The 24,077-nt window shown below is 41.8% G+C and overlaps 1 protein-coding gene across 6 annotated transcripts in view; it reads left to right on the top strand.

The window, feature by feature from the left end:
- Positions 1-24,077, top strand: part of AMBRA1 (autophagy and beclin 1 regulator 1) — a 271,815-nt gene that overhangs the window by 231,492 nt on the left and 16,246 nt on the right. For all 6 annotated transcript variants that reach the window (XM_044435883.1, XM_044435880.1, XM_044435885.1 and 3 more), the window contains 2 exons: positions 19,961-20,053; positions 20,797-20,990. In XM_044435883.1, the coding sequence (XP_044291818.1) occupies positions 19,961-20,053; positions 20,797-20,990 (287 nt within the window). The remainder of the gene's footprint in view (positions 1-19,960; positions 20,054-20,796; positions 20,991-24,077) is intronic.

The following is a 24,077-nucleotide window of genomic DNA, read 5'->3' as shown; positions in this document are numbered from 1 at the left end:
GAAGATTTCCAAGCTAGATTCATTCTGGTGGAGACCCCTGCCTTCCTTCCCTCCTTCCTGGTATATCTAAGAAGGGTTCCCACCATTTTCCCCAGTTCTCTTCCAACTACCATTGTGGGTGCCTCAGAGCTTCCCTCTTAGTCTTCTCATTCTTCAGTTCCTTCTATGTCTCTACTGCATTCTTTTCACATTTGATCACTCATTTCTGACCTATTTATTTATTTATTTATTTATTAAAACATTTTTATGCCTAGTTCTCTTCCTGTTTTTTTTCCTAAAGCCCTTCATCATTCCTCTTTAAAAAGTTTTTTTTTAACCCTCCTTGTGTTGACTTTTCTTGTACCAAAACTACCTACATTTTCCTTTCAATTTTCTTCTCCCCCAATGGCATTCAAGGCGCCCTTTTGGAAGTGCATCCACTGAGGGAGTGACTTACCTTCCGCAGACAGACGCATGATGTACTGTTCTGTTTAGGAGGTGAGCACCCACATGGAAGCCTGCCCACAAGGCTTTCACAAGGCAAGTCCAGAAAAACCAAGCAGGGTGGCTCTGGGTTGAACTCTGGAGCTGTGCCCTTATAGCTGTTGACTTGACTGTGGTGGTACCACCTGAATACCTGTCTACCTCCTGGGCTGTTCCATCTTCATGCCCTCTATTATTAACAGCTGCAGGGGCTCCTTCAATTGTGCTGTCTATGTCTTGACACATGGATGAGGTCCACCAGGTGCAGAAGATGATCAAGAAAGCCAAAAGGATGGCAGACATTCAAAAGACCAAGCATAAGAAATTACCTAGGTGCTGCTCTCCACTGGCACCATCTGTGCCTGCCGATGTTGATTCCACCTCAGCCCATTCCTGGTGATGGAACCAGATGGGCCACATTCATTCTTTGAAAGGGAGATCCAGGACTCACCATCTATACTCTGACCCACCTGCCATTAGTGGTCTCACCATCTTCATTCCTGGTATCCTGCACTAGAAGGAACTGAGTGTGATGCTACCACAAGGCCCAGCAGCAGTCCCTTTGCAACACCAGGTGATTGTTTGCTCTCCTGCACCATCTCACATCTCTAGCATGGGCCGAGGGAGTGCTTCAAGTCTCCACTACCATCCTGCGATTGGGAGACATTTTGGGTGCTCCTACCATATTACTGCGAGCAGAAGGAGAGAGTACCGGTCAACCCCAGGATCTATCACTGGGACACCCCAGACTGCCAGATGGGATATCATAGCAGGATGCCAGCACCAATCAACCAGCTGCCCTCCTCAGTTTGCCTCCTGCCCCGGCCCCACAACAGGATTTGCCACCATCAGGTCCAGAGGACTACATGTCCATTCTGACTCACCCCCACATGACCACCTGCTGACTTCCTCACCAGACAACATTATCACAGCACAGGGACAAGGTTTCCTTCCAAAGACCTGGGTTGCTTCTCTGAGCAGATCCTCTGAATGGCAAGATCTCTGGGACAGGAGACACAGCAGCTAGTAGAATGGCCATTGGATCCAGTCATTGACATTGCCTGGATGAAGGACACAGTGCTGATGTCCATCCCATTTCTGCCCAAACTTTCATGAAGGAGCCATGGAAGACATTAGTACAACTGCTGAAGACATTGAGAGCCAGTGTGGTGTAGTGGTTAAGAGCATGGGACTGGGACTCAGAGGATCTGGGTTCTAGTCCCCGCTCAGCCATGGAGCCAACTGGGTGACTTTGGGCCAGTCACAGACTCTCAGCACAACCTACCTCACAGGGTTGTTGTTGTGGGGATAAGATGGAGGAGGAGAGATGATGTAAGCTGTCTTGAGCCTTTTGTAGGAAAAAGGCAGGATAAAAATCGCAATACAAACAAACAAACAAACATACATCACGATGCTTGGAGGAGATGTACCAGGTCCAGGAGTGGGAGATCCCATTTCTGTTGCAACGACTCTGGCCAAATTCTGTGATCACAGAGACAGAGCACTTGACCCCATTGGACAGAGAGGAGCACCACAGGGATTCAGTGGCAAGGCAGGTCTATGCATTGGTGGCACTGGCTCTTCACATCTCGAACTATGAAGCAACCATAGGCTGATATCAGCTTTTCCTTTGGGAGAAGATGGGGGCCCTAGTGCACCATCTCCTAGTGTACCATCTTGGCCAGGGTGTTCCAGTCAGAGACCCTCTGTCTGCCCAGGTTGCAAATCAACACAGTCCACCACCACATCAACTGTGACTCCAAAGCCCTCATTGGTGCAGTGGCGATTTAGTGCCGTGCCTGGTTCCAGGCAGTGTGTCTCTCCCAGGAGGCTCACTCCAGAATTGAGAAGCTGTTGTTCAGTGGGGCGAGACTAGTCAACACCTGCACACAAAAGAGACTGATTGCCATGCACAAGGTCCAGACAAGAGTGATGTGGATGGGCTTTGTCCTCTGCCTCCTCAGCAGCAGAGGGTGCATAAGTGAACTGGGTCTCCCTTCTCATACCATCCCAGGGAGCAGTATTCGTGGGCCATGCACCAAGCAACAGCTCTCACAGCTGCACCAGACGGACTCCACCTCCCAGTACCAGCAGCTGCAGAAGAAAAGGCTGGAGGCGGTGTTGACTCCTCTAGTGAGCCAATCCCCACATCCCCATGCAGGTCTGGTACCAACTCTTGGACCTAGTCCAGGTTACATGTGACCTCCTGGAGATACTTGGACTATGTATTAACAGTATGAAATCTGTCCGCTCTCCTGCCTAGTCAATCCTCCACACTGGGACAAGACTCGACACATTGACAGCAAGAGCCTGCCCTCCAGCAGACAGGGCAGTGATACTGATCAAATTCATCTTGTGACTTTGGGTTGCTCCTTGGACTGCAGTGTGGTGAACAACTCGTGGGTTTCCTGCCAGCAACAGTCACAGTTGTCCCATATGGATACAACCACTACAGCTATGGTTTGTGCACACCTGTTGACCTCAAAGTGATTTGGTCTGGAAGCACCTGGTGCTCCCACACATAGTACAGGTGAGCCCTATTTGGTGGACTTGCCGTTACAGCCTTGCAGTGGGAACCAGCTTCATGTTGTAGGAAATGAAGACCATGAAGAAGAAAGTTCAGGTTGCTTATTTAACTGTCATTCTTCAAATGGCCATCTGTATATTCACGCAACCCTCCCACCAACCTCACGTTGGTGTTGCCAGCTTCAGTACCATAGTTTTCTTCAGATCCATATCCAGATGGTAGGGTTCATCTGTTTATGAGCCTTTCCCCCAGTTCCAGTGCCACGACATTGGTCTCAGAAGAAAATGGTGGGGAAAACAGTGGGAACTGCTACTAGATTTTATTCATTTATTTACTTATTTAAAGCATTTCTATCCCAACTTTATCCAGGTGGATCTTAAGATAGCTTACAACCAGATATAATGCGGGGTGGGGATGGGGGCTCCCTTCAGATCAAATCTAGCTTGGAAATTGTCCTAACAACAGGTTCCTCACAGAGCTCACATGTGTGAATGTATAGATGACCACTCAAAGAATGATATTTACAGGCAAATAACCTTGTTTTCTTGGGAACCCAAAAATGCCAGCTCTCAGATTCTCAGGATTTCTTCCTGGTGTATTGGATTAGTTTATCCAAAGACTCCATCTTGAGGAGTAGTTAAACATGATTAGGTTTGGATGAAAGAACATGCACAACAAGCTGCAGCATTCTTTGATATCATATTTGAATAGATGTTCCTTCTTGGGGTGGCAGGGGTTGACATGTGCAAACCCAGTGAGTGCAGGTTATGTGAGAGTTGTTTAACTCTTCCATAATCCTTACCAGATTCACATGACAGGACAATTCACTACTACCCTGTGCTTTGGGATAGGATATTCAAAAGGATGACTGCATGTGTGTCAGTCTCACTGTGCATAAAATAAATGCTCTGTCATGTTGTGTGAACACCGCACATCTATTGACTGCTTTTTACAGGAATGTATCTCAGGATATTACAAGGTTCCACAAAGCAGGTTTCAAAGATTTTTATTCATAGTTGTTAATATGTATTAATACCTAATTTCCCTGACCCAAACTTGCAGTAGTTCCTGGAAGAGAAATTCTTGATTTCCTATATTCTTTATTATAGTCAGCTAAGTTAAAATAAGAATGTTGAAATCACTTGTATATTATATCAAAGGTGATGTCAGGTCAAAGGTCAAGCCTGCATGTAACATATGAAACAGAATGTTGGTATTTTAATATCTGCTGAGTACCTAGAGAATTAAGTTCACAAATAAACCTATCAAAATTGGCACTTGGGGAACAAAAACTAATTAATTGAACTGGAAAAAGAATTCCAAAACTTAAAGCAATAGACTAACTTGAATAAGCAATGGAAGAAAATCTGTTAATATGTCAGATGGCAATGAATGCTGTAAATGGGAACAATAAGAAATACATCCAAAAATATAAAAACAGATTTAGGAACAAGATATATATAAGTAGTGACAGCAAACTAGAAGACTGTAAATACAAGAAGTTGAATGTGCAGAAATCAAAGGTGAAGCCTAAGTAGGAGCTAGATGATGGAGACTTTTAGAAGGAAATATCATCAACTTTGCCTTCCACATCCTTTTCAAAATGAAATCATTAGATCAGCAGAATTTCAATTGTGACTGCACCGTAGCTGCTCTGGCAGTCACATGAACAGACCCTTCTCTTAATGGTTTATTAAAAACTACAACCACCCATTGGTCCGAGCAGATCTAATAAACCATGATGGTCAAGGGTCAAGTATGCAAGCCATAGGCTTTATCTCTCTAAGAAGTCTATCCACATATAAGGCTACACAAACATATATTCTTATGTGACAATCAGAGAAGCCCTGAGAACATGCAGAACTGATTCAGTAATTAATGTCTGCAAATGCAGTTCATTTTCCCCCTGCAAAAGCTTTGTAGATTGGTCCCAGCAGGCTGACTAGGAATTATCCCCCCCATGGGACTAGATTGTAACAGGCCCCTCACAACTTAAAACAGCAACTCTGAATGGTACTGTGCAGATACGGTGGTGGTGAAAAAAGCAATGTTCCTGCTTGCTCTCACTGCTGTGATCTCAAATGCATGCTAGTTCCTGTTTAATTAGTTTACATGGCAGCATCAAGTTATCCTTTCATGGTTTCCCTCATTTTCTTTTTTGTACTTTGAATCTGTACTAATTCTCCCCTACTACTTACAACTTTTGTGCATCATTTAATATAAAGTGTTGGTTTGTGTTACCTGTAAAGATAAATGCACACACCAAATAAAAAGAAAGTGAGAAGAACCCTGAACAGCACCATTTTCATGACTTAAGTGACTCCTTTTTGCTGTGTTTCCTCCCCAGTTTTCTTCATTGAGTTTGAGACTTTGACAGCATTGGCACACCTCTGGTGTGACTCAGAAGTTTAGGCAGCATAACAGGAATCATGAGTAATGGGAAGAATCCTATGCATGTTGAGGCAGAAAAAGTCCTACTGCTCCCTACCTTCCCCAGCCAGTGCCATCTGGCTTGTAAATGCCCTTTCCTAGTCTCCATCTCCCATTCCTGCTAGACGCCTACGTGCCCTGTTCACTTCCTGTGTTGTCATTTAAGGCAGGGGTAACCTGAAGACATCTTCCAAGGTTAAAATAAAAGATTTGCTTTGCTTTGTAGGTCTTGTCCAACCCCTTAAGATGTAAGCATGATAACTTTAGTGTGTGCTTTTATGCTCCATTAAGAAATACACCTACTCTGATGATTTATAATATTCTGTAGTTAGAATTGGCTTTTACATCCATTTTTTCTTTGGGTTAGGTTTTTAAGAAATCTCAGTATGATTTATTAAACAAATTTTTGAAACATTTAGCCTTTAATCATTTTAAGTATTAAACTGCTGTTTAACTACTGTTAGAACTTAAAATAGACTAAGCATTGAATAATATATTTTAAGCTCCCTTAAAGAGTTACACAATTTAGAATGTTGTAAAGCTTACAATTCAGACTGCTTCAAGCTGTTCAAAGGATCAAAACATCTTAAGTCGTGGTAGACTTGAGGCTGTTATCATTTTAAGAAGCTGATTCTTTTCTCTTTTTTTCCTTTTGGCACTGTTTAAATGGTTTATTCAGCTTACTGAGTTGTATTTTGCAAGCTAATGCTGCATTTCTTTCTGACTCAAAATGAGAGAGTTCAGAATTTTATTTGCAAAAATAGTAAGGCTTTGAGAGAGTGAGGCCTAGACTTCTGGGCAGACTTAAAGATTGGCTTATCCTTTCAGCAGCAGAAGTTGGGCCAATAAAAGGAACTGCTTGTCTTTTATATTTTCTTCAATTAGCACGGTTCCTATCAATACCAAACATTTCATTGCTTTATTTAAAAAAGCTTTTCCCAACTAATATTTTAAATGAGAGCCACTCCAAGTACCTTTAAACATATACAGATCTGGTTGTGTTCAGATACCAGCTTTTCACATGTGGGGGAGTGGCACAGTTGGGCTCTTATGAGGCAGTATCCCATCCAACCACTCTGCTTATACCAATAATACAACTTTAGCATAAGCAGCCTCTGGAAAGCAACAACAAGAGCTCATGTTGGTGCAGTGCTCCAGAAAACTGTACATGCTAGCATGTACTATTCGTGTTACACTAGTGGTCACTTATGCTCACCCTGCATCAAGAGCGTACTTGAAGTGAAAGGTTTTCAAGCTTATTTTGTACCTGGAGAAAAGCTGAAACTAGCTTCTGGCAGCATAACTAGTATTGATGCAATTGACATACATTTTTTTGGTGAGTTTTTAAATTGTTTTTTAAATGATGTCACAAAAATGAACACACATCTTTACATTAGCTCTTTAAAGCTGGAAAGGGATGCAAAGCTCTCTTCTCTCATTTGTGCCTTGCCATTCAAGGCATTTTAAATTTCTCCTCAGAATGAAATTAACTATACCAGAAGCAGTGATAGGCCAGCCTAGTAATTTTGTTTCATTTGTATGAGGACTGAGAAATATGTACAAATAGGAATTAACAGTTGTGCTTCTCACACAGCAAGCTCCTCTGCCCCAATGACTGTAGTCTCCAATGTTGGATCTAGTCCAGTAATGTGGGAGAGATTGCTGCTACTGCTTCTTTTATAATCCATACATATCTTAGTCTCCATTACCATCATTATTGTGATCCTAAGGAGACATCTTCCATTCATAATTTGCATAACATATCTTTAAAAATTCTTAACTGTGACTTATACTTAATGTGTTCCTTCTTTAGCAACTTGTTAAACTGTTTGTGAATTGTTGGAGACTAAAGCAACAGAAAGGAAATTAAGTTTCATTAAAAACAACAACTCAAACTCTAAAAATCTGCATGGTTATATTTTACAATGGAATATTGAATATAGATTTGTTTAAACACAGGCTCTGGCAGGTTAGAATTTCATTAAAAATGCAGTAAGTTTTTGGATCTCAGAGAGAAGGTAAAAAAACACAATTTTTTAAAAAGTCAGACGGTGTGAGTTGTTATGAGGCAAGAAATCATGATTTCCCCATTGATGTAAATCCAAGCTCTGATCCCTTCCCCTTTGCTGTAATGCATCATTTCCCCCCAAGATTCAAGCACTTTTTCTCTTTAACTATGACATAACATGCCTGAATTCTAGAAGAGAAAAGAACAAAGATTATTGCATAAATTTATAAATATATACATGTGTCATTTCCTTTTTCCCCTCTTTCCATTTATTATATGCAAACTGTGTAAATTTAGTCCTCCTCCTCCATGGTCTCTGTGCATCACACTTCTGGGCTCTGAACATGCATGGAACCTGTTGTCAGGAAGATTCTACAGCTGGGAGAGTTTTGGCTGGAACCCTACCTGTCCCCAGCATGGGTACATATAGAAAAGGTTCCCACCTATTCCCAATTTCTCTTCACCTTGTTATGTCTTGGGAAGTTCTATCTCTTAGCAATTCTAGCATTATTAGTGTCTTTTTCTCCTCACTATTTCTCCTTAATCTATTACCTAAACTTTTCTATTTCTCTTATTCATTCTATGTTCCTACCCCATTACCTTCTTTTCCTAGAAACAAACAAATCTCCTCATTTTTCCCATGATCATTTGTGATTTTGTTGTCTTTTCTTCTCTCATTGATCTCTCTACACTCTTATTTCTAATGGCACTCAAGGCGCCTTTTCTCAAGTGCTTCCCATCTGACAGCAAGCTCCTCCACCCCCCAACTGGCAGGCAGTCCATCTGCCTGTTGGGAAGGGACAGGTCATGAATTCCTGCCATCATTGTCAAATACTGAAGCCTGAACCCATCTCAGCAAGCAAAGAAGGAGTTCTGGGACAGATCTTCATCTGCTTTTTCCCCCTCAGAAGCATTGGTGTTGGACCAATTGGGTGACCCTGAAACCAGCTCATGTTGGACCCAACCACTGCAGAGACCACTCCCACTCTCCCTTTTCAGAATGGGACAGGCACTCCGAATGGTTTGCCCCAGTTCCATACTAAGAATACTATGATCCAGGGGTTAGCCTTGTGACCAGAAGCCATTTGTGGTATCAAGGGAAATTCTGTCTGAAACCCTACTTTAGAAGACAAGAACATCTTTGCAAAGACCCTTTCATACATTTGAAAGACTACCACCTCTGCCCCCAGGGTACAATTATCAACATATAGACCTGTGGATCATCAGGAACTTCCGGAATGTGCCACCTCCTCCACCATGCCACTACACTGGGCATCATCTGGCTTTATACACTCCAGGCAGCAGGCACCATTGCTTCTGTTGAACACTGAAGAATATTCCTGTAATGTGGCTTCCTACTCATTAGTCACCCTATCTCCTCTCCAGATGCAGGTATGGGAACTCAGAGTCCCATCCACTCATCTGTGGGCAGAAGCCATTTCTCTGAACAGATCCTGAGAATGGCCCAGGCTCTGGGACTGATTACTACTGGTTACCACTGTCCTGTTTGCCACCCAGGACAATGCTGTGTGCAAGAGCTGCTCTTCCTAGGCAGGAGAGGACAGAGGTTCTCTGGGGAGGGTTCCCCACAAAACTCTTGCAGCTGTAGAATCTTCCCAACAACAGTCTGCATGCAGGCACAGAGCCCGTAAGTGTGAAAGCACAGAAGACTCCTGAAAGACCCAACAGTTACAGGTAAGCAAGCTGCTTTTGTTGCCATGCGCCAAATGTTCACCATCTAGACCTAGTTTTATGGCAAAGAAACACAGCTTTGCCACCAGAATTTTTGTAGCCGTTAAGAATTCCACCCAGAGTCTCTTTTTCAGGACCAATATTGTCCAAGTATCACCCAAAGACTTGATTATTGTTTGATGAATCTTTGTTACTGTGTGTATTGGTTTCTTCCAAAAAGTCTTTATCAGTGGACACTCTTACCACTCTTGGTTAACATAAGCTCTTAAAGAGCTTAACCTCTAGCATTTATCTTCAGTAACTGGATAAATATTGCTTAAACTGTACAGCCATTGCTATAAACACTTAGGCTTTCTGTTGATACAAGGTGAGACTACCAGGTCCTGTGTATAAATTTTCTGCCATTCCTGATGGCCTGCAATATCTTCCAGTTGGTTTAAAAACACGTACCTAACTGTGTTTCAAAAGAAAGAAATTACATTTAAGATTCCAGTAGAATTAAACTTGGACAACCTTACCTTGCTTTTAATTTTGTTCATTAAGTGCGCAAGATTTATTTACTTGCTTGTTTGTTAGTTAGTTAGTTTACTACAATTCCAACGTCCAGTCACCAGAGCTCATTTCAAAAGACATACACTTAACAATAAAGTGCAAAGTGCCCCAGAACACATATTAAACCTCCCCCCACAACAAAAAAACAAAAACAAAACAAGCCTTTCACCCAAGAGTCTACTCCTAGTTACCTCAGGTTTTCTTTGTTTGAAAAGCCTAATTCAGGTAGAAAATGTAATTTATTGCTGCTTTTGTTAAACAAGCAGAAGCCTTGCCAATTTATTTTAAATCAACTAGTAGGCCCCAGTTAACTGTCTTATGACTAGTGCTTGCAGCGTTTGCAAAGTTCAACTGCTATCGCCTGCAATGCCTTTCCCTAATCACTTTTGTAAATCTAGTCACATATATTTATCCATTTTGCTACATCTCCCCCACTAAAAATAAAAGATTCAATTAAAGTTTTGTAAGGAGATAAAGTATTGTTAAAGTTTTTCTATGTATTTATGATTGCTTCAGTATAAATGTTACGATATCTTACATTGCTTGTTTCACCAAACATACTCCAGTTCATACTATCTTATATTCATTGGATATGTAAGATTCCCAAATCCAAGGTTGGAAACAATGCTCCAGCATTGGATCTGAGAATCTGTGCTCCCCACCCCTCAAATGAGAACCACACTGGCTCCTTCCTTTGCTTGGAAAAGAAACCTGAGAGATGTGGTAAAGGGAGCATTGCAGGGGGAAAGGAGGAGGCAGGGAATATCAAGATATAAGCTGTCGTGGTGATGGTCTAACCTCTGTCCCTCACTGAAGTGCCTCAGATGGACAACTAAAAACTCAGTCTTGCTGAAATACAGAGCAGGAAGTGTGGGGAGGCAGAGACTGTGTCCACAGTTCCTCCGTACTGTACTAAATCCTCATATTTGGGGGCTTACAAGCATCAAGGGTGCAATCAATAGGATTGGCCTTAGGCCTTGTTTGCTAAATTTGATCCAGGCTGTTATAGCTGGCATTGAATATCTGTTTAGTAGCAGATACATTGTGCTGCTATTAAGACAGTAAAATGTCACTATGCCTGCAGACCTATTCTGCTGGCCTTTTTCAAAGACTGTCATGAGTTTGAACAGAGGCTACTTTGTCATCCTGTTTGTTTTGTTTGCAGCCATGTTTGTGTAGTCAGTTACTGCTGAGCCAATTATCTTAACAGTATTGACTTCTTTCCTAAAGCAAATAGCAAAGTTGCAGCCTGTGCTTCCAGTTTCTTTCTCCCATTGTTTCTGTTCATATATCCATCACAGGGAAATGCCTGCCTGGGAATGGCAAACTGGAGGCTCTTTTCTGCAGATGATGGGTATTAAGTGGAAACTTACACATTTGCAATATGAATCCTTTAACTTGTACCTTGAACTTTTGCCCTCACCAGCTTCATTCCACACCCCTCTCCTCATACATGTACAGCAATTGCAACTGTCTGTAACTTGCTAACTTCTATCAGAATGAAGACTGCATCTACATATGGCAGTTCCATATTAGCTTTGTCTCCTCATGTCTCATAGTTTCCTCCAGTTTTCTCTTTATTTGAATCACCTTCTGCCTGTTTTTGTAGAGGCTAAATGCTGAGTACGTGTAAGGGCATAAGGGAAGTAGCATTCTGTTTCCTGTAGATTTTGCCTTGTGCTTAAGTCCCCAGATGTTCCATGAAATAACACATTTCATAATATCATAATACTGACAATAAGCTCTTATTTGCAGTGTGGAAGACTTGCTCATATGGAATTCAGTTGAGAATAACTGGATTGTGTATGTGGTACTGGACAGCTAGCGGTATTTTAATCTTTTAAAAAATACACACATTCTGAATCATCTCTACAATTGTAGAATTTGCTCCAATACAGTGGTATCTCAGCTCATGGACTTAATCCGTTCCACCACTCTGGTTGTGACCCAAATTGGTCGTGAGCCAAGTCAAAGTTCTTCATAAGGTTCAATGTAAATAAGGTTAATCCCTTCTGTAAATATTTTTTTTTTTGGTCACAAAAATGTGAAACAAACTAACAAAGAACAACAAAGTAACAAAGTACAGTACAGTAGAGAACACTAACCTAGGTGTGGGGGGGAGGTTATTGTTTGGAGGGAGAGCCCAAACAATAATCGTGCGATAGTGTTCGTGCTCGGGGGGTGGGGAGATGGCCATGGTCACAGTCGTGCTCATGCAGGGAAGATGGGTGCGATCACGCACGTGCAGGGAAGATGGCCACGATTGTGATCGTGTTCAGCAACATGGCCGTGATTGTGGTCGTCACCCAATGCGGAGTTCGCTAACTGAGGCAAATTTTTTCTGAAATTTCTGTTCACGACCCGATTTGGTCGTGAACTGAGGTGTTCGTGAACTGAGGTACCACTATACTTGTACTCAGAAAGAGATGGAACAAGGAGAATTGGTCACAGAGCAATTATTATGGAGCATTATTCTGGGCAAATATGCATTTGGAAGTCTGTGTTTCTCTCTGGGTCACTTACACTACTCATTAATGTAAGAATTCAGACTTTCTTTATGTGATTTTACATTTAAAGTTAATATCATCTGAAGTTTATGGACCAAGCTACATAGTACTGAACTTCAAATTCCTTGTATATTTGTCAGGGAAGAATGCCTGTCCCTGTAGTTTTTGGATATCTAGTTAATTTGAGTTGGAAGAGAAGAAGAAAATCTTGGGCACCTAAAACTAATATCGGATTTTAGAAAGCTTAGTGCTATATTTTTTCATTTATATTTGGACTTTAATGGCGTCTTTGTATGTTACGTAAGAATTCAGGTTGACTTGTGTTTAACCTTTGGGCGGTTTGCAGCACTGCTCAGGATAATCTCATATCTCAGCACTGCTCAGGATAATCTCATCATAGGGTACTTCACATGCCTTGTGTGCCTCATAATTGTATTGGTGAGGGTTGAATACAAAGTAGCAAGGTTTGTGTGATCACGAAGAAAATGAAATTATGATGGATACTTTACCTACCTGCACATGTGCTGCACAGACTGTTTAATTACCCTCATGGTGTGCAGGTGGCCATATCTTCTGAACCTGGTGAGGTACATTGGGGAAGTGCCTTCCAAGCTATGCTTTCTGGGGTGCTTTGGATGCCATCCCTGCCACTTACCGCAGGAGGTTTAGGTGACAGTCCAATCTGTGTACTGCATAGGTAATTAGGCAAATTGTGTAGCATACTCAAGGACAGGGGAAAAGGTTAGCATGGGTTCTTTCCCTCATTATCGTTAACCCAATCAGTAAACACTAAGAAAGGTTCTTAAAACAATCTATAGTAAACTCAGGCTTAGAAAGAGGGGAGGAAAGTGGTACATATTTCAGTAATCTTTAGAGTAACTGTGCAGGCCTAGATAGTATGAGAAGCTGTTTTTAAATATCAGGGAAGGCTAGCTTCACTTTGGGCCTAGTGTAGGCTCAGGATTTTAGGGCTGTAGCTAAACTCAGAAACCAAAGCTCAGAAATAGAGCCATCTCAAATTTGAGAAGCCAGCTATCACTCAGATTTAAATCACACACAAAACAAATCAGGCTTCCAATAACAACCATTTACTAATCACCTGTCTTTCTTTGTGGTCCCCTCCAGTGATCCATTAGCTGTTAAGCTTTTAAGTGAATAGAACAGCAACATCCCCAGTGGGCACAACTAAGAATTAGCATACATTCTCACTCACTGGAAACTAGGGCAGACCAGAAGTTCAGCCACCATCTCCCTTGCTGTTCAAATAAAGCCCTTTAATCAAATTGGTTGCTGCAGCAGTTGACCCAGCCCACATAGAGCTATATAAGAAAGCAAGCTTGCAAGGAAGCCATCTCTCTGAGTCCAGTGAGCCCCAGTGACAAAGTGGTCCAGTGGTGGGAGGTTTAGGACAGATAAAAGGGAGTACTTCTTCACACAGCATATAGTTAAACTATGGAATTCGCTATCATAGGAAGTGCTGAGGGCTGCCAATTTGGATAGGTTGAAAGGGTGATTGGACAGATTCATGAGGGAAGAGGCAATCAGTGGTTGCTAGCCTTGCTGTGTGCTATACCAAATGCTGAGGAGCTTGGGCAAGCTTTCTGCAAAAGCAACTTTAGTTATTGTCAGCTTCTGATTCTCACCATAACGTATGAATCTAAATGCTGTAGTGGAGACTGTGACCTTAAAAAGTGACTGGAGTTCTCACTGTTGTCACTATGTTATACTTCGTGAAAAAGGCCAAAGGGCCCTATCCAGTGTGGCTGCCACTATCTGAGCTCAGAAGATTCTAGACATCCCACACAGGGTAAAGGAATATGGAGGCTAGGATTGCCTCAGTATTTCTCCTACCCTCTAAAATACTTAGATGGCTAATTTTTATGTATTTTACACCAGCTCACAAGGAGAGAAAATGGAGGCAATGCAGGCTTCCTTGTAGAACGTTTGTGCTTTACTTTTCCCCTCCCTGGTGCTTCCCTGCAATGCTAGCTCCAAAGTTGAACTTTCAGTCTCTAAGCCTCAGCCAATGTGAAAAGAACTACACTGGCTGTGAGGGTGGAGGGAGGATGCTCTGAATTTGGAGTGCTAGAGGTCAGAGCTGGGGTTCCAGATTTTCATATGTCTGTCTAGGCAGCATTTAGCAGCCATAGGAATATATCCTAAGAGAAGCTTGTTGCAGAGCCATAGCACTCTGCTGGAATACCGTATGTGCTATAGCTTAAAAAAGGAAACTAAGAAATTATTTCCACTTTTAAAATTATTTTTAAATTTTTTTTCACTCGGTATAAGTTATGATCAGCTCAAAGATTTAACTGACAGATGGCAACCTGTTCCTGGTGCTTACCTCAGTGCTTCATTTGTTGCAGAGAATACAAGCACACAAACTAATATCAGAAGTAGAAATTAGGAATGCTAGGAGCTACAGTGCTACATATTCAGAGGGTACTGGGTAGAGGACGGTTATGAGCATTGTTAGATGGATGCATGCCTAGATATGTGCCCCATATCATCTGAGTTTCTCTCCTCCTCCCCACTCCACAGCCATCATGGAAAGCACCATGCTGGCTGCTTTTCAGAGACCATAACAGTGACCTCAGGGAAAGAGTAAACGGGACATTTGAGGGGAGGAGAGGGGACTGGGGCCACCAGAATATGATGTATCCTGACAGCACTCCAGATTCCTTCCTTTCCCTTCCACAGTTAGAGAGCCAAAACTGGCCATCTAGGTGACTGGCAGGGCAGAAAGAACAGAGAGACAGAGCCTGCCTCTTCTGCTTCCCCTGCATTGCATAGGATTCCCATAATCTTCCAAGTTTGGAAGCTTACAGGATCCCAGTTGGATTGTGCCCTAAAGCAGCCTATCACTGAATGTTCACACTGGATTAGCTTGTATCTGATAGCTATCAAATTGAGACTGCCCCTAAGTTTGCAGTAGTTGTTTGTGTTAATCAGATTTTCATTGTGTTATTTCTGGACATTTGTTGTGATATGATGAAAATAGCACAGTCCAGATGGAAAATCACAACAAGTGAACCATGCCTCATATAGGAAGAACCATCGTCTGCAGCAATTTACAGTAGCTTCTGCATTGCAGCCATGTACTGTAATGTGAGGGTCCTTGGACAAGTACGTCCCACCACCTGTTTACTTGACCCTTGCTCATTGTGGCTGCTGACCAAAGCCAAACACGGGATTGGTGCCTGGGTCCTGGAGGTTATTAACGCCTCTCTGAGGGACAGCTGGGTGCCCGCTTCTTTAAAGGAGGCGGTAATCAGGCCTGTCCTAAAGAAGGCATCCCTGGATCCAGAGATGGCTGCCAATTATAGACCGGTGCCCAACATCCTGTTTTTGGGCAAGGTGTTGGAACGGGTGATGGTGGGACAACTTCAAGCACTCTTGGATGAAACTGATTTTCTGGACCCATTTCAGTCCAGTTTCAGACCCGGGTTTGGTACTGAATCTGCCTTGGTCGCCCTGTATGATGACCTGTGCAGGGAGAGAGACAGGGGGAATGTGTCCCTGTTGGTCCTCCTGGACCTCTCAGCAGCTTTCGATACCATCGACCATGGTATCCTTCTGGATAGGCTGGCAGGATTGGGAGTAGGAGGCACTGCTTGACAGTGGTTCCGCTTCTACCTCAACGGCCAATTCTAGAAGGTGGTGCTGGGGGACTTTGGCTCTGCGCTATGGCAGCTATGCCATGGAGTACCGCAGGGTTCCATCTTGTCCCCCTTGCTATTTAATATCTACATGAAACTGCTGGGAGAGGTCATCAGGAGGTTTGGGCTGCAGAATCACCAGTATGCTGATGACACCCAGCTCTACCTCTCTTTTTCAACCGATCCAGGTGAGGCAGTGGCTGTACTGAACCGGTGCCTGGCCATGGTAATGGGCTGGATGAGGGCCAATAAACTGAAACTTAATCCAGACAAGACGGAAGTCCTGTTGGTGGGTGGATCAAACTCCTGGGTAGGTGGCCTGGACCTTGCCCTGGATGGGGTTGCACTCCCTCTAAAGGACAGGGTTCACAGCTTGGAAGTGCTCCTTGACCCAGAGCTGTCCTTGAAAGCTCAAGTGACTGTGGTGGCGAGGAATGCTTTCCTTCAGCTTTGACTAATCTATCAGCTGCATCCCTACCTGGAGGAAGACTGCCTAGCAACAGTGACACATGCATTGGTTACTTCCCAGTTGGATTTCTGTAATGCGCTCTATGTGGGGCTGCCCCTGAAGACAGTCCGGATACTTCAGATGGTGCAAAACAGAGCAGCCAGGTTGCTGATGGGGACTGGGCATTATTCTCACATAACCCCAGTCCTCTACCAGCTTCACTGGCTTCCCATCTGTTGTGAGGTCGTAACTCACGTCTCCAATTAACTCACACAGCATCCGGCAGTAAGACTAAAGACTTCTATTGCTATTCACTACAAGATTTACGATGTAACAGATAAGCTCTAGCAACTAGCTCCTAATAGTTTAGTTGCTCGCTTCTTTCTGAGCTGCCTCAGAAGCCCACGTGGTATCAAATCTTCCTGTCTCTTTTTTTCATTCGTGGGTGGGACGGACCTCGGTCTTGTCGTCATAATTGGTCCATTCGCAATTGATCTAATCGCTTTAAACTCCTCCTAAGTTGGGCGTTTGCCAAATTCACCGTTATGTCTTCTTGTTCTCCTGAACTCTGCCCAGCAGCTTCAGAGTCAGGAGCTGGGGGGGGCAGCTTGTTCAGGCACGTCAGAGCTAGGATGAGAGAAAGCTACTCTTTCAGATGCCTCCCCATCAGTCTGCGGGGAGGCTTTTTGCTCAGGGGCTAAGGGGCGAGGCTGTGGAGAAATTACTTGCCCAGAGGTCTCAGAGTCAGGCTGCAGAGGGGCCGTCTGGGCACTGGACCCCAAGTATAAGTCCCCTTGTTCCAATGCCTGACTCTCACTGTTAGCTCCTGCCTCTTCCTCATGAGTAGACGCCTCTGTCGAGCCGTCAGGCACGACCACATTGAAGTTCGGGCTCAATTCAAGGTGCTGGTTATTACCTATAAAGCCCTTAATGGCTTGGGACCTGGATACCTGAAGGAACGCCTTCTTCCATATTTGCCCTCCCTCCCCTTGAGATCGCCAGCAGAGGCCCTCCTCCGGGAACTCTCCATGAAAGATATTAGGAGGCAAAGTACCCAGAGGAGGGCTTTCTCTGCGGTGGCGCCCATCTATGGAATGCGCTCCCCAGACAGGTCTGCCTGGTGCCATCGTTATTTGTTTTTTGGCACCAGGTTAAGACCTTTTTATTCCAGCAGTGTTTTAATAAGTTTTAATATTGTCTTTTCTATGTTTTTAATTTGCAACCAGTGTGGGTTGGGAATTTTATTTATTTTATTTATATTTTACATTGTAAGCCGTCCTGAGGCTTTTTTGCAAACAGGACGGCATATGAATGAATGAATGAATGAATGAATGAATGAATATTGATTCTAATGTACTGCTAGCTATCCTGAGACCTATTTCAGGTAAAGACAGGATAGAAATAGCCAGGTAGAACCACAGGCTATTATCTTTGATAAATCTTGGAAAGCCAGAGAAGTGCTAGACAACTGGAGAAGGGCTAACATTATTCCTATTTTCAAAAAGGGGGGAAAAGATGAACCTGGGAACTACAAACCAGTTAGTCTGACATCAATCCCTGGAAAAATTCTGCAGCAAATTATTAAAAAATCAGCCTGCAAGCATCTTGAAGAAAATTCAGTGGTAAATAGAAGCCAACATGCATTTATAAAAAAATCTTCTCCGGCTAATTTATCTCAGTTTTTGACTGGTTAACCTCCCAAATGGACAGAGGGAACACTGTGAACATTATCTGTCTTGACTTTAGCAAAACTTTCAACATGGTGCCCCACAACATTTTGATAAGCAAATTAGCAAAAAGTAGACTAGATAGAAAAACTATTAGGTGGATCCAAAATTGGCTGCTAAATCGAACACAAAATAATTCTCATCAACAGCACCTTCTCAAACTGGAAGTAGGTAACTAGTGGGGTGCTGCAGGGTTCAGTCCTAGGTCCAGTACTCTTCAACATCTTTATTAATGATTTAGATGAGGAATTTCAAGGAAAGATAATCAATTTTGCAGATGATACAAAACTGGGTAGAATATCAAATACCCTAAAAAACAGAATGAAGATGTAGGGTGATCTTGATAAGCTTGAATGCTGGGCTGAAAGGAACAGATTGAGATTGAATAAAGACAAGTGCCAAGTCCTGCACCTAGGAAAAAGAAACAAAATGCATCAATATAAGATGGGGAATATGTGGCTCAACAGAACTGAAAAGGAAAAAGACTTGGAGTAATTATGGACAACAGGCTAAATATGAGCCAACAATGTGATGCAGCTGCCAAAAGAGTTAATACTATTTTGGGATGCATTAATAGAAGAATTACTTTCAAATCACAAGAAGTAGTAGTTCCCCTATACTCCTCACTAGTCAAACTCCATCTGGAATACCATGTCCAGTTCTGTACACCAAGAGGAAGGTCAAGATCTCTTATTGCTGATACCAGAATGTAGGACACAGAATAATCAGGTCAAATTGCGACAACAGGTTTAGGCTAGATAACGGGAAAAGTTTCCTCACTATCAGGGCAATACAACAGTGGAACCAGTTTCCTAGAGAGGTCATGGGCTCTCCTGCACTAGAGACATTTGAAAGGAAACTGGACGGTCATCTGAGTGGGATGGTTTAAATTGGTGTCCTGCAACAGCAGGGGGTTGGACCGGATGGACTTCATGCCTCCTTCCAGCTCTTCTATGATTATATGAAATGTTTTAAATAAGTAAATGAATAAATGAAATTGTATGATGCAGCTTTATATCATTTGAAGTAGGTTTATTTTTCAACAAGGTAGCAACTGATACCTCTTCTTTAAACTTGATCATTCAGTAAACAAGAACTGAGCCATTTAATGATGTTCCTGGAAGATGTAAGCCTTGGTAGCAAAATGCTGTAATTGCTGAAAATTCTGCATCTCGTGTGTCAAAGCTCTTTTATACCTGTTGTCTTGTACCTGAATATATACATATATACTGCATTATGAGATTGTAGGTATGCCATTATCTTATCTGGACATTAGAAATGTCCTGTGTAAAAATCATAAGAATAAAGTAATGCTTTATATGGTGACAGTTATGAGTTCAGAACCACATTTGTTGAAATAAAATCCCCTACCATTTGTGTACCATTCTTAAATTGCTTGTAATACATTAAATTGGAAATGCATGATGTTGCAGAACTAAGAGAAGTATGCACAGGCTAGTTGTCCATAGCTATTCTGGGACAGCAGAGTACTGCAAAACTCCTGCCTTATTCTTGTAGTCATCCAGTCATTGCAAGGTTAAATTCACAGTTCAGACTATATATCATAGAGATCCAATTTTTGTGCTTTTGATGCTGTACTTTTATTTCATTGTACTACCATCCTAGGACTTTTTAGTGAAGGACAGTATTTAAAAGCTATAAATGAATGAATGAATGAATGAATGAATGAATGAATGCAGAAAGCGAACACTTTGTCAGGGGGGGCTTGACTATGCAGCAGGTCCTAAGTCTGTTTAGGTGAGTCAACTGTAACTTGGACTAACATTGGACAGAACTGCACATTTGTTGCAGTTTTTGATACTGATTACTTTGCGAAGGTGGATTTAATGTTCCAATTGATTACAAGTTTATTAGCATGAGCAATGCAGCCTGAAAATGCCCTATGTAGGAAGATCTCTTAACTAACCCCCCTCTTTTTGCGTGACAGGGCCTTAAACTCTGGAGTTGAGTACTACTGGGACCAGCTGAATGAGACCGTCTTCACTGTGCATTCCAACAGCAGGAGCACTGAGCGGCCTGGGTGAGTCTCTTGGAAGATAAATATAGAGGCAGCCAGTTGTAGCTGAGAAAACATGCTGAACTGTGTATCTGTTTCCATTGAGTTTACAAGGGCTGGCTAAGACTGTGTTTCTCTCTTGCTTCTTATGCTAGAAGCTCTACATATTTAAAACTCATCTTCCCTCTTGGCACTTGGCTAATGCCAGATGGTACAGTACCAGTGTAATGTTTGGTCACCCCACTAGTGTAGGTTGAAATGTTAAAATACATCTGTCAGCCACAGTTCTTCCAGCTGTGGGTAATAGTCTTTGGAAACTATATGTGCTTTTTGTATGAAAATGTTACATGAAATTAAAACAAATGATGGTAAGGGAAGTGCTTGATGAGTTAAAGCTTAAAGCAATTATATTAGGTATACAACTAGCAATGATGACTTGAATCAAAACCAAATACACAGATAGGAAGGTAAAGGCTAACTAAATAGATATTTTGGCTGCTCTTTAGATTATTTTCTGTGAAAGATGCTAACGTGTGCTTGATGAAACTGGGAAAAATTAGTAAATGTTTGTTTATAATTTATTTATTTGTTTAGGACTGGATATTACATTTACGGTTTTAATATCTGTAAACAACCCAGAGCCCTCTGGGCTATTGGGGTGGTATATAAATGCAATAAATAAAATTAAAATAAAATAAATTATAAGGATGTAGAGAATGTTGTATATATGCTCATTAGTTCCTGAATTTGTTTGTTTGGGTCTTCAGAACTAGCAGAGCTTCATGGAGGACAGACAGGGACATGGGCCTTATGAATGCCATAGGCCTGCAGCCACGGAACCCGACCACCTCAGTGACATCACAGGGCACTCAGACTCTGGCTCCTCAGCTGCAGAATGCAGAGACACAGACTGAGAGGGAAGTTCAGGAACCAGGAAGTTCTGCCTCAGGGACTACAGAAGGTAAATGTTGGTGTAAAACTACTTTTCTTACCAGAATTTATCCTCCTGTATGCTAACTAATAGAATTTAGGGTGTGATATTTTCCAAGCAGAATATATCTATTTACAGAAGCGATATCATCCTTTGCTTAGCATCTTTACTCACAACACTCCTTGCCAGTTTCACCTTCTGAGAGGGTGAAAGAATCTTGGAACCTTTGCACTTGAGGTTATCTTTCTGTTGCCCTTACACCCCTTGTGTATGCTCTGTCTGCAAAGGCTTTTCCCCCTAAGAAGGGCTTGATTCCATAAACCCATAGAATATTGCTTTTTCCTAGGAATAGAGAACTTAGTTTCCTTCATGAATTACTCAAAAATGCCCTGTTTGCAGCTCCAAATGTAAACAGGAGTGCATGTTCTTCAAAAATGTTTGCAGATTCCTGAACTTGAATTTGTAAAATGTACACTTTCAAAATACACAACTTTAAAAATGAAGTTTTTAAAATGTAGCACTTTAAAAATGCACAATATAAACTATATGTTAATGCACCCCTTTAAATGATTGAATTTTCATGTTTTAGTGGACAGAAAGCACACATGTTTGGGGTTGAGCATTTTAAAAGTTGTGCATTTTAAATGCATATTTCATGCTTCAGTCAATGAAGGAAAAGTGCACACTTTTTGTGTTCCAACAAACAAAACAATAAAATGAGAATGGGATAAAGCTAAACAGAGCTCTGAAGTAAAATTTGGAGAATTTCAGCATTCTCAAGCATCCCTGGTTCTCCCATCCTCACTGTTTCCCTAGTGTGAAAACACATTAGCATGTGAAAATGCTAGCAAAGGAAACTTTTCCTTTCTGTACACTGTGCTTCTTGCAGTAATTAAACTGTATCTCTCACAAATAACTCCAAACTGTGGTTTGCATCAGTTTGCAAGTATCCTGATATTGGTCTCTAATCCTTTATCTTCAGATGTTATTTCTTCCATCTTTTTCTCCTGTGCCTACATCTTGATAACTTTATGTTAGTTTCAGAGTCTTAAACCTACCTGTAAACTTAATGTGGCAGGTCAATGGCAGGAGGAGTTGTAGATGAGAAAGGAAGGTTAACCTTTCTTACTAAATGCTGTGACCCCATCGCCCAAAATAGTTTCCCCCAACATTAAACTTAAAAGAAGGCTCACACTGAGCCCAGTGATAAGGTTTTTTCAACCTTGATTGCTACCCATGTGTGAATGGTAATAGTTTGAGAACTGGAGTTTATGGCTTTGATTCCATGAACTTTTGGCTTTGGCCCTTCCCTAAGCATACAGCCCCCAAAGATTTTGCTTGAGAGAAACATATCCAGAGTAAAGACGTTTTCTCCAGTCTTAGTTGAGCATGGCTTATCATTTGTATGAACTTCATTGCTGGCTTCTTCACAGGTAAATATATTCATCTGCAGTCCTGCTGAGAACTCTCCCAGTGAGCCATTGGTGGTAACCCAACGTAAAATTCAACAGTAATATAAATTGAATCTTTTCTGAGATCTTGGTCAAAGCTTCAGTTGCAGTACAGAAATTTCAGCATCTTGTTTTTTGTATGTTAGAACTGTATGTTGCTAACAAGAATAAGCTTCTTGGTTAGATTTCAACTGGTACCTGTTGCATTCTGCTTCCTATCTGTGCTTTATTCTTAATGATTTACTACACTGAATATTTTTTGTTAATCAGTTACACTACTAGCAATAACTTGGATAGACAGAGCATGAACTCTCAACACCAGAAAAAAAGTTGTCTTGCTCTTTAAAGACTAACAAGTGTATTATCACATAAACTTTTGCGGACTATAGTCCACCTCCATTAATATGTGGCTGTACACTGAAATTACTACTTTGTGTCTCTGTCCTTCTTAAAGAAGACATATTATATCCCCTTGGGTCTTTTTAGCTGAAAATAGGGGATATCAACACTAATATTGCTAACATTTCAGTTTCCTTTCTCATAACTAAGAACATAGGAAAAAGCCTTGCTGGCTCCAACCAAAGGTCCATCTAGTCCAGCACTCCATATTCATGGTAGCAAAACAGCTGCCCACAAGATGTCTTAAGCAAGATAGGTGCAAGACCTCTGCCTGCCCAAGCTTCTCCTCACATCTTCAAATTTTCACATGCTTCCTCTTCTCCAAATTATATATTCAGTTTCTGAGTTTGTTTTTTCATAATAAACATTTTTGTTATGTGATTATACTTTTAAAAGTGGAGACAGAGCCTTACTTAGGGTATCATAAAGTGGCCAGTTACCAGGTTGGTGATTTATATCTTGCCAAAGGAAATTAGCAGGTGTCTCTATGAAGAGATGGATGGGATGCAGTGGTGTATATTCATTGCTAAAAATAAATGTAAAACATCAAACAAATCTGATAATGACACAGGGGTAGGACAAGATGTAAGAAGATGCCCAAAATCTCTCATATGAAAGAACATACTACTTTAATCAAGGATAGCGTGTGGACTGCAGCAAATTCTTATGCAGTAGCAGCAGCTGATCACAGAGAATGCCAGCCTGAGCACAATTAAGGAGCACAGACCCTATTCACTGTTACCCATGAAACAAGTTTTGAATATTGTGTTCACTTACTTTGAATTACATCCATTGGATCACAAGTACTAAGCACAATTTCACATGTTACATTTATGTGTATATCTAGGATATGTGAAGATAAAGTGTGAATGCCACAAATTGGTAGAGTCTGGCAGTGTGTGTCCATAGTGTCACTCTGCCATTATAAAAGTTGAGAGAGCATCAGCATTTGGAACTGGAAGCTTGGAAACTAGCTCCACAATTCAGAAAATTATGTGCAATATATCAGGTAGGCCCAAACATTTATGAAGTTTGGCACCAGCTGTTGAAAAATTTGCCTTGTGCTGAAAAGAGGGGAGATTAGAACTAGAAACAAAGCCTGCAGTGGATGGTCTGTGGCAGTATTCAGATGTAAATGCTACATTCCTTGCTAGTTCCTTGCTTAGTTTTAGTTGGGAAATGGAATTTATAGTGTCTTCTGCTTTAATCCATTAAGGTGAGGCACCGGGAACTTTGTTTTCCATGCTCCTTAGCCATGAACTGAAAA

This window comes from Varanus komodoensis, unplaced genomic scaffold (assembly GCF_004798865.1).
Source record: "Varanus komodoensis strain SLA01 unplaced genomic scaffold, ASM479886v1 scaffold3, whole genome shotgun sequence".
Lineage (NCBI taxonomy): Eukaryota > Metazoa > Chordata > Lepidosauria > Squamata > Varanidae > Varanus > Varanus komodoensis.
The sequence above is the reverse complement of the archived record's forward strand: the minus strand, read 5'-3'. Positions and strand labels throughout refer to the sequence as shown.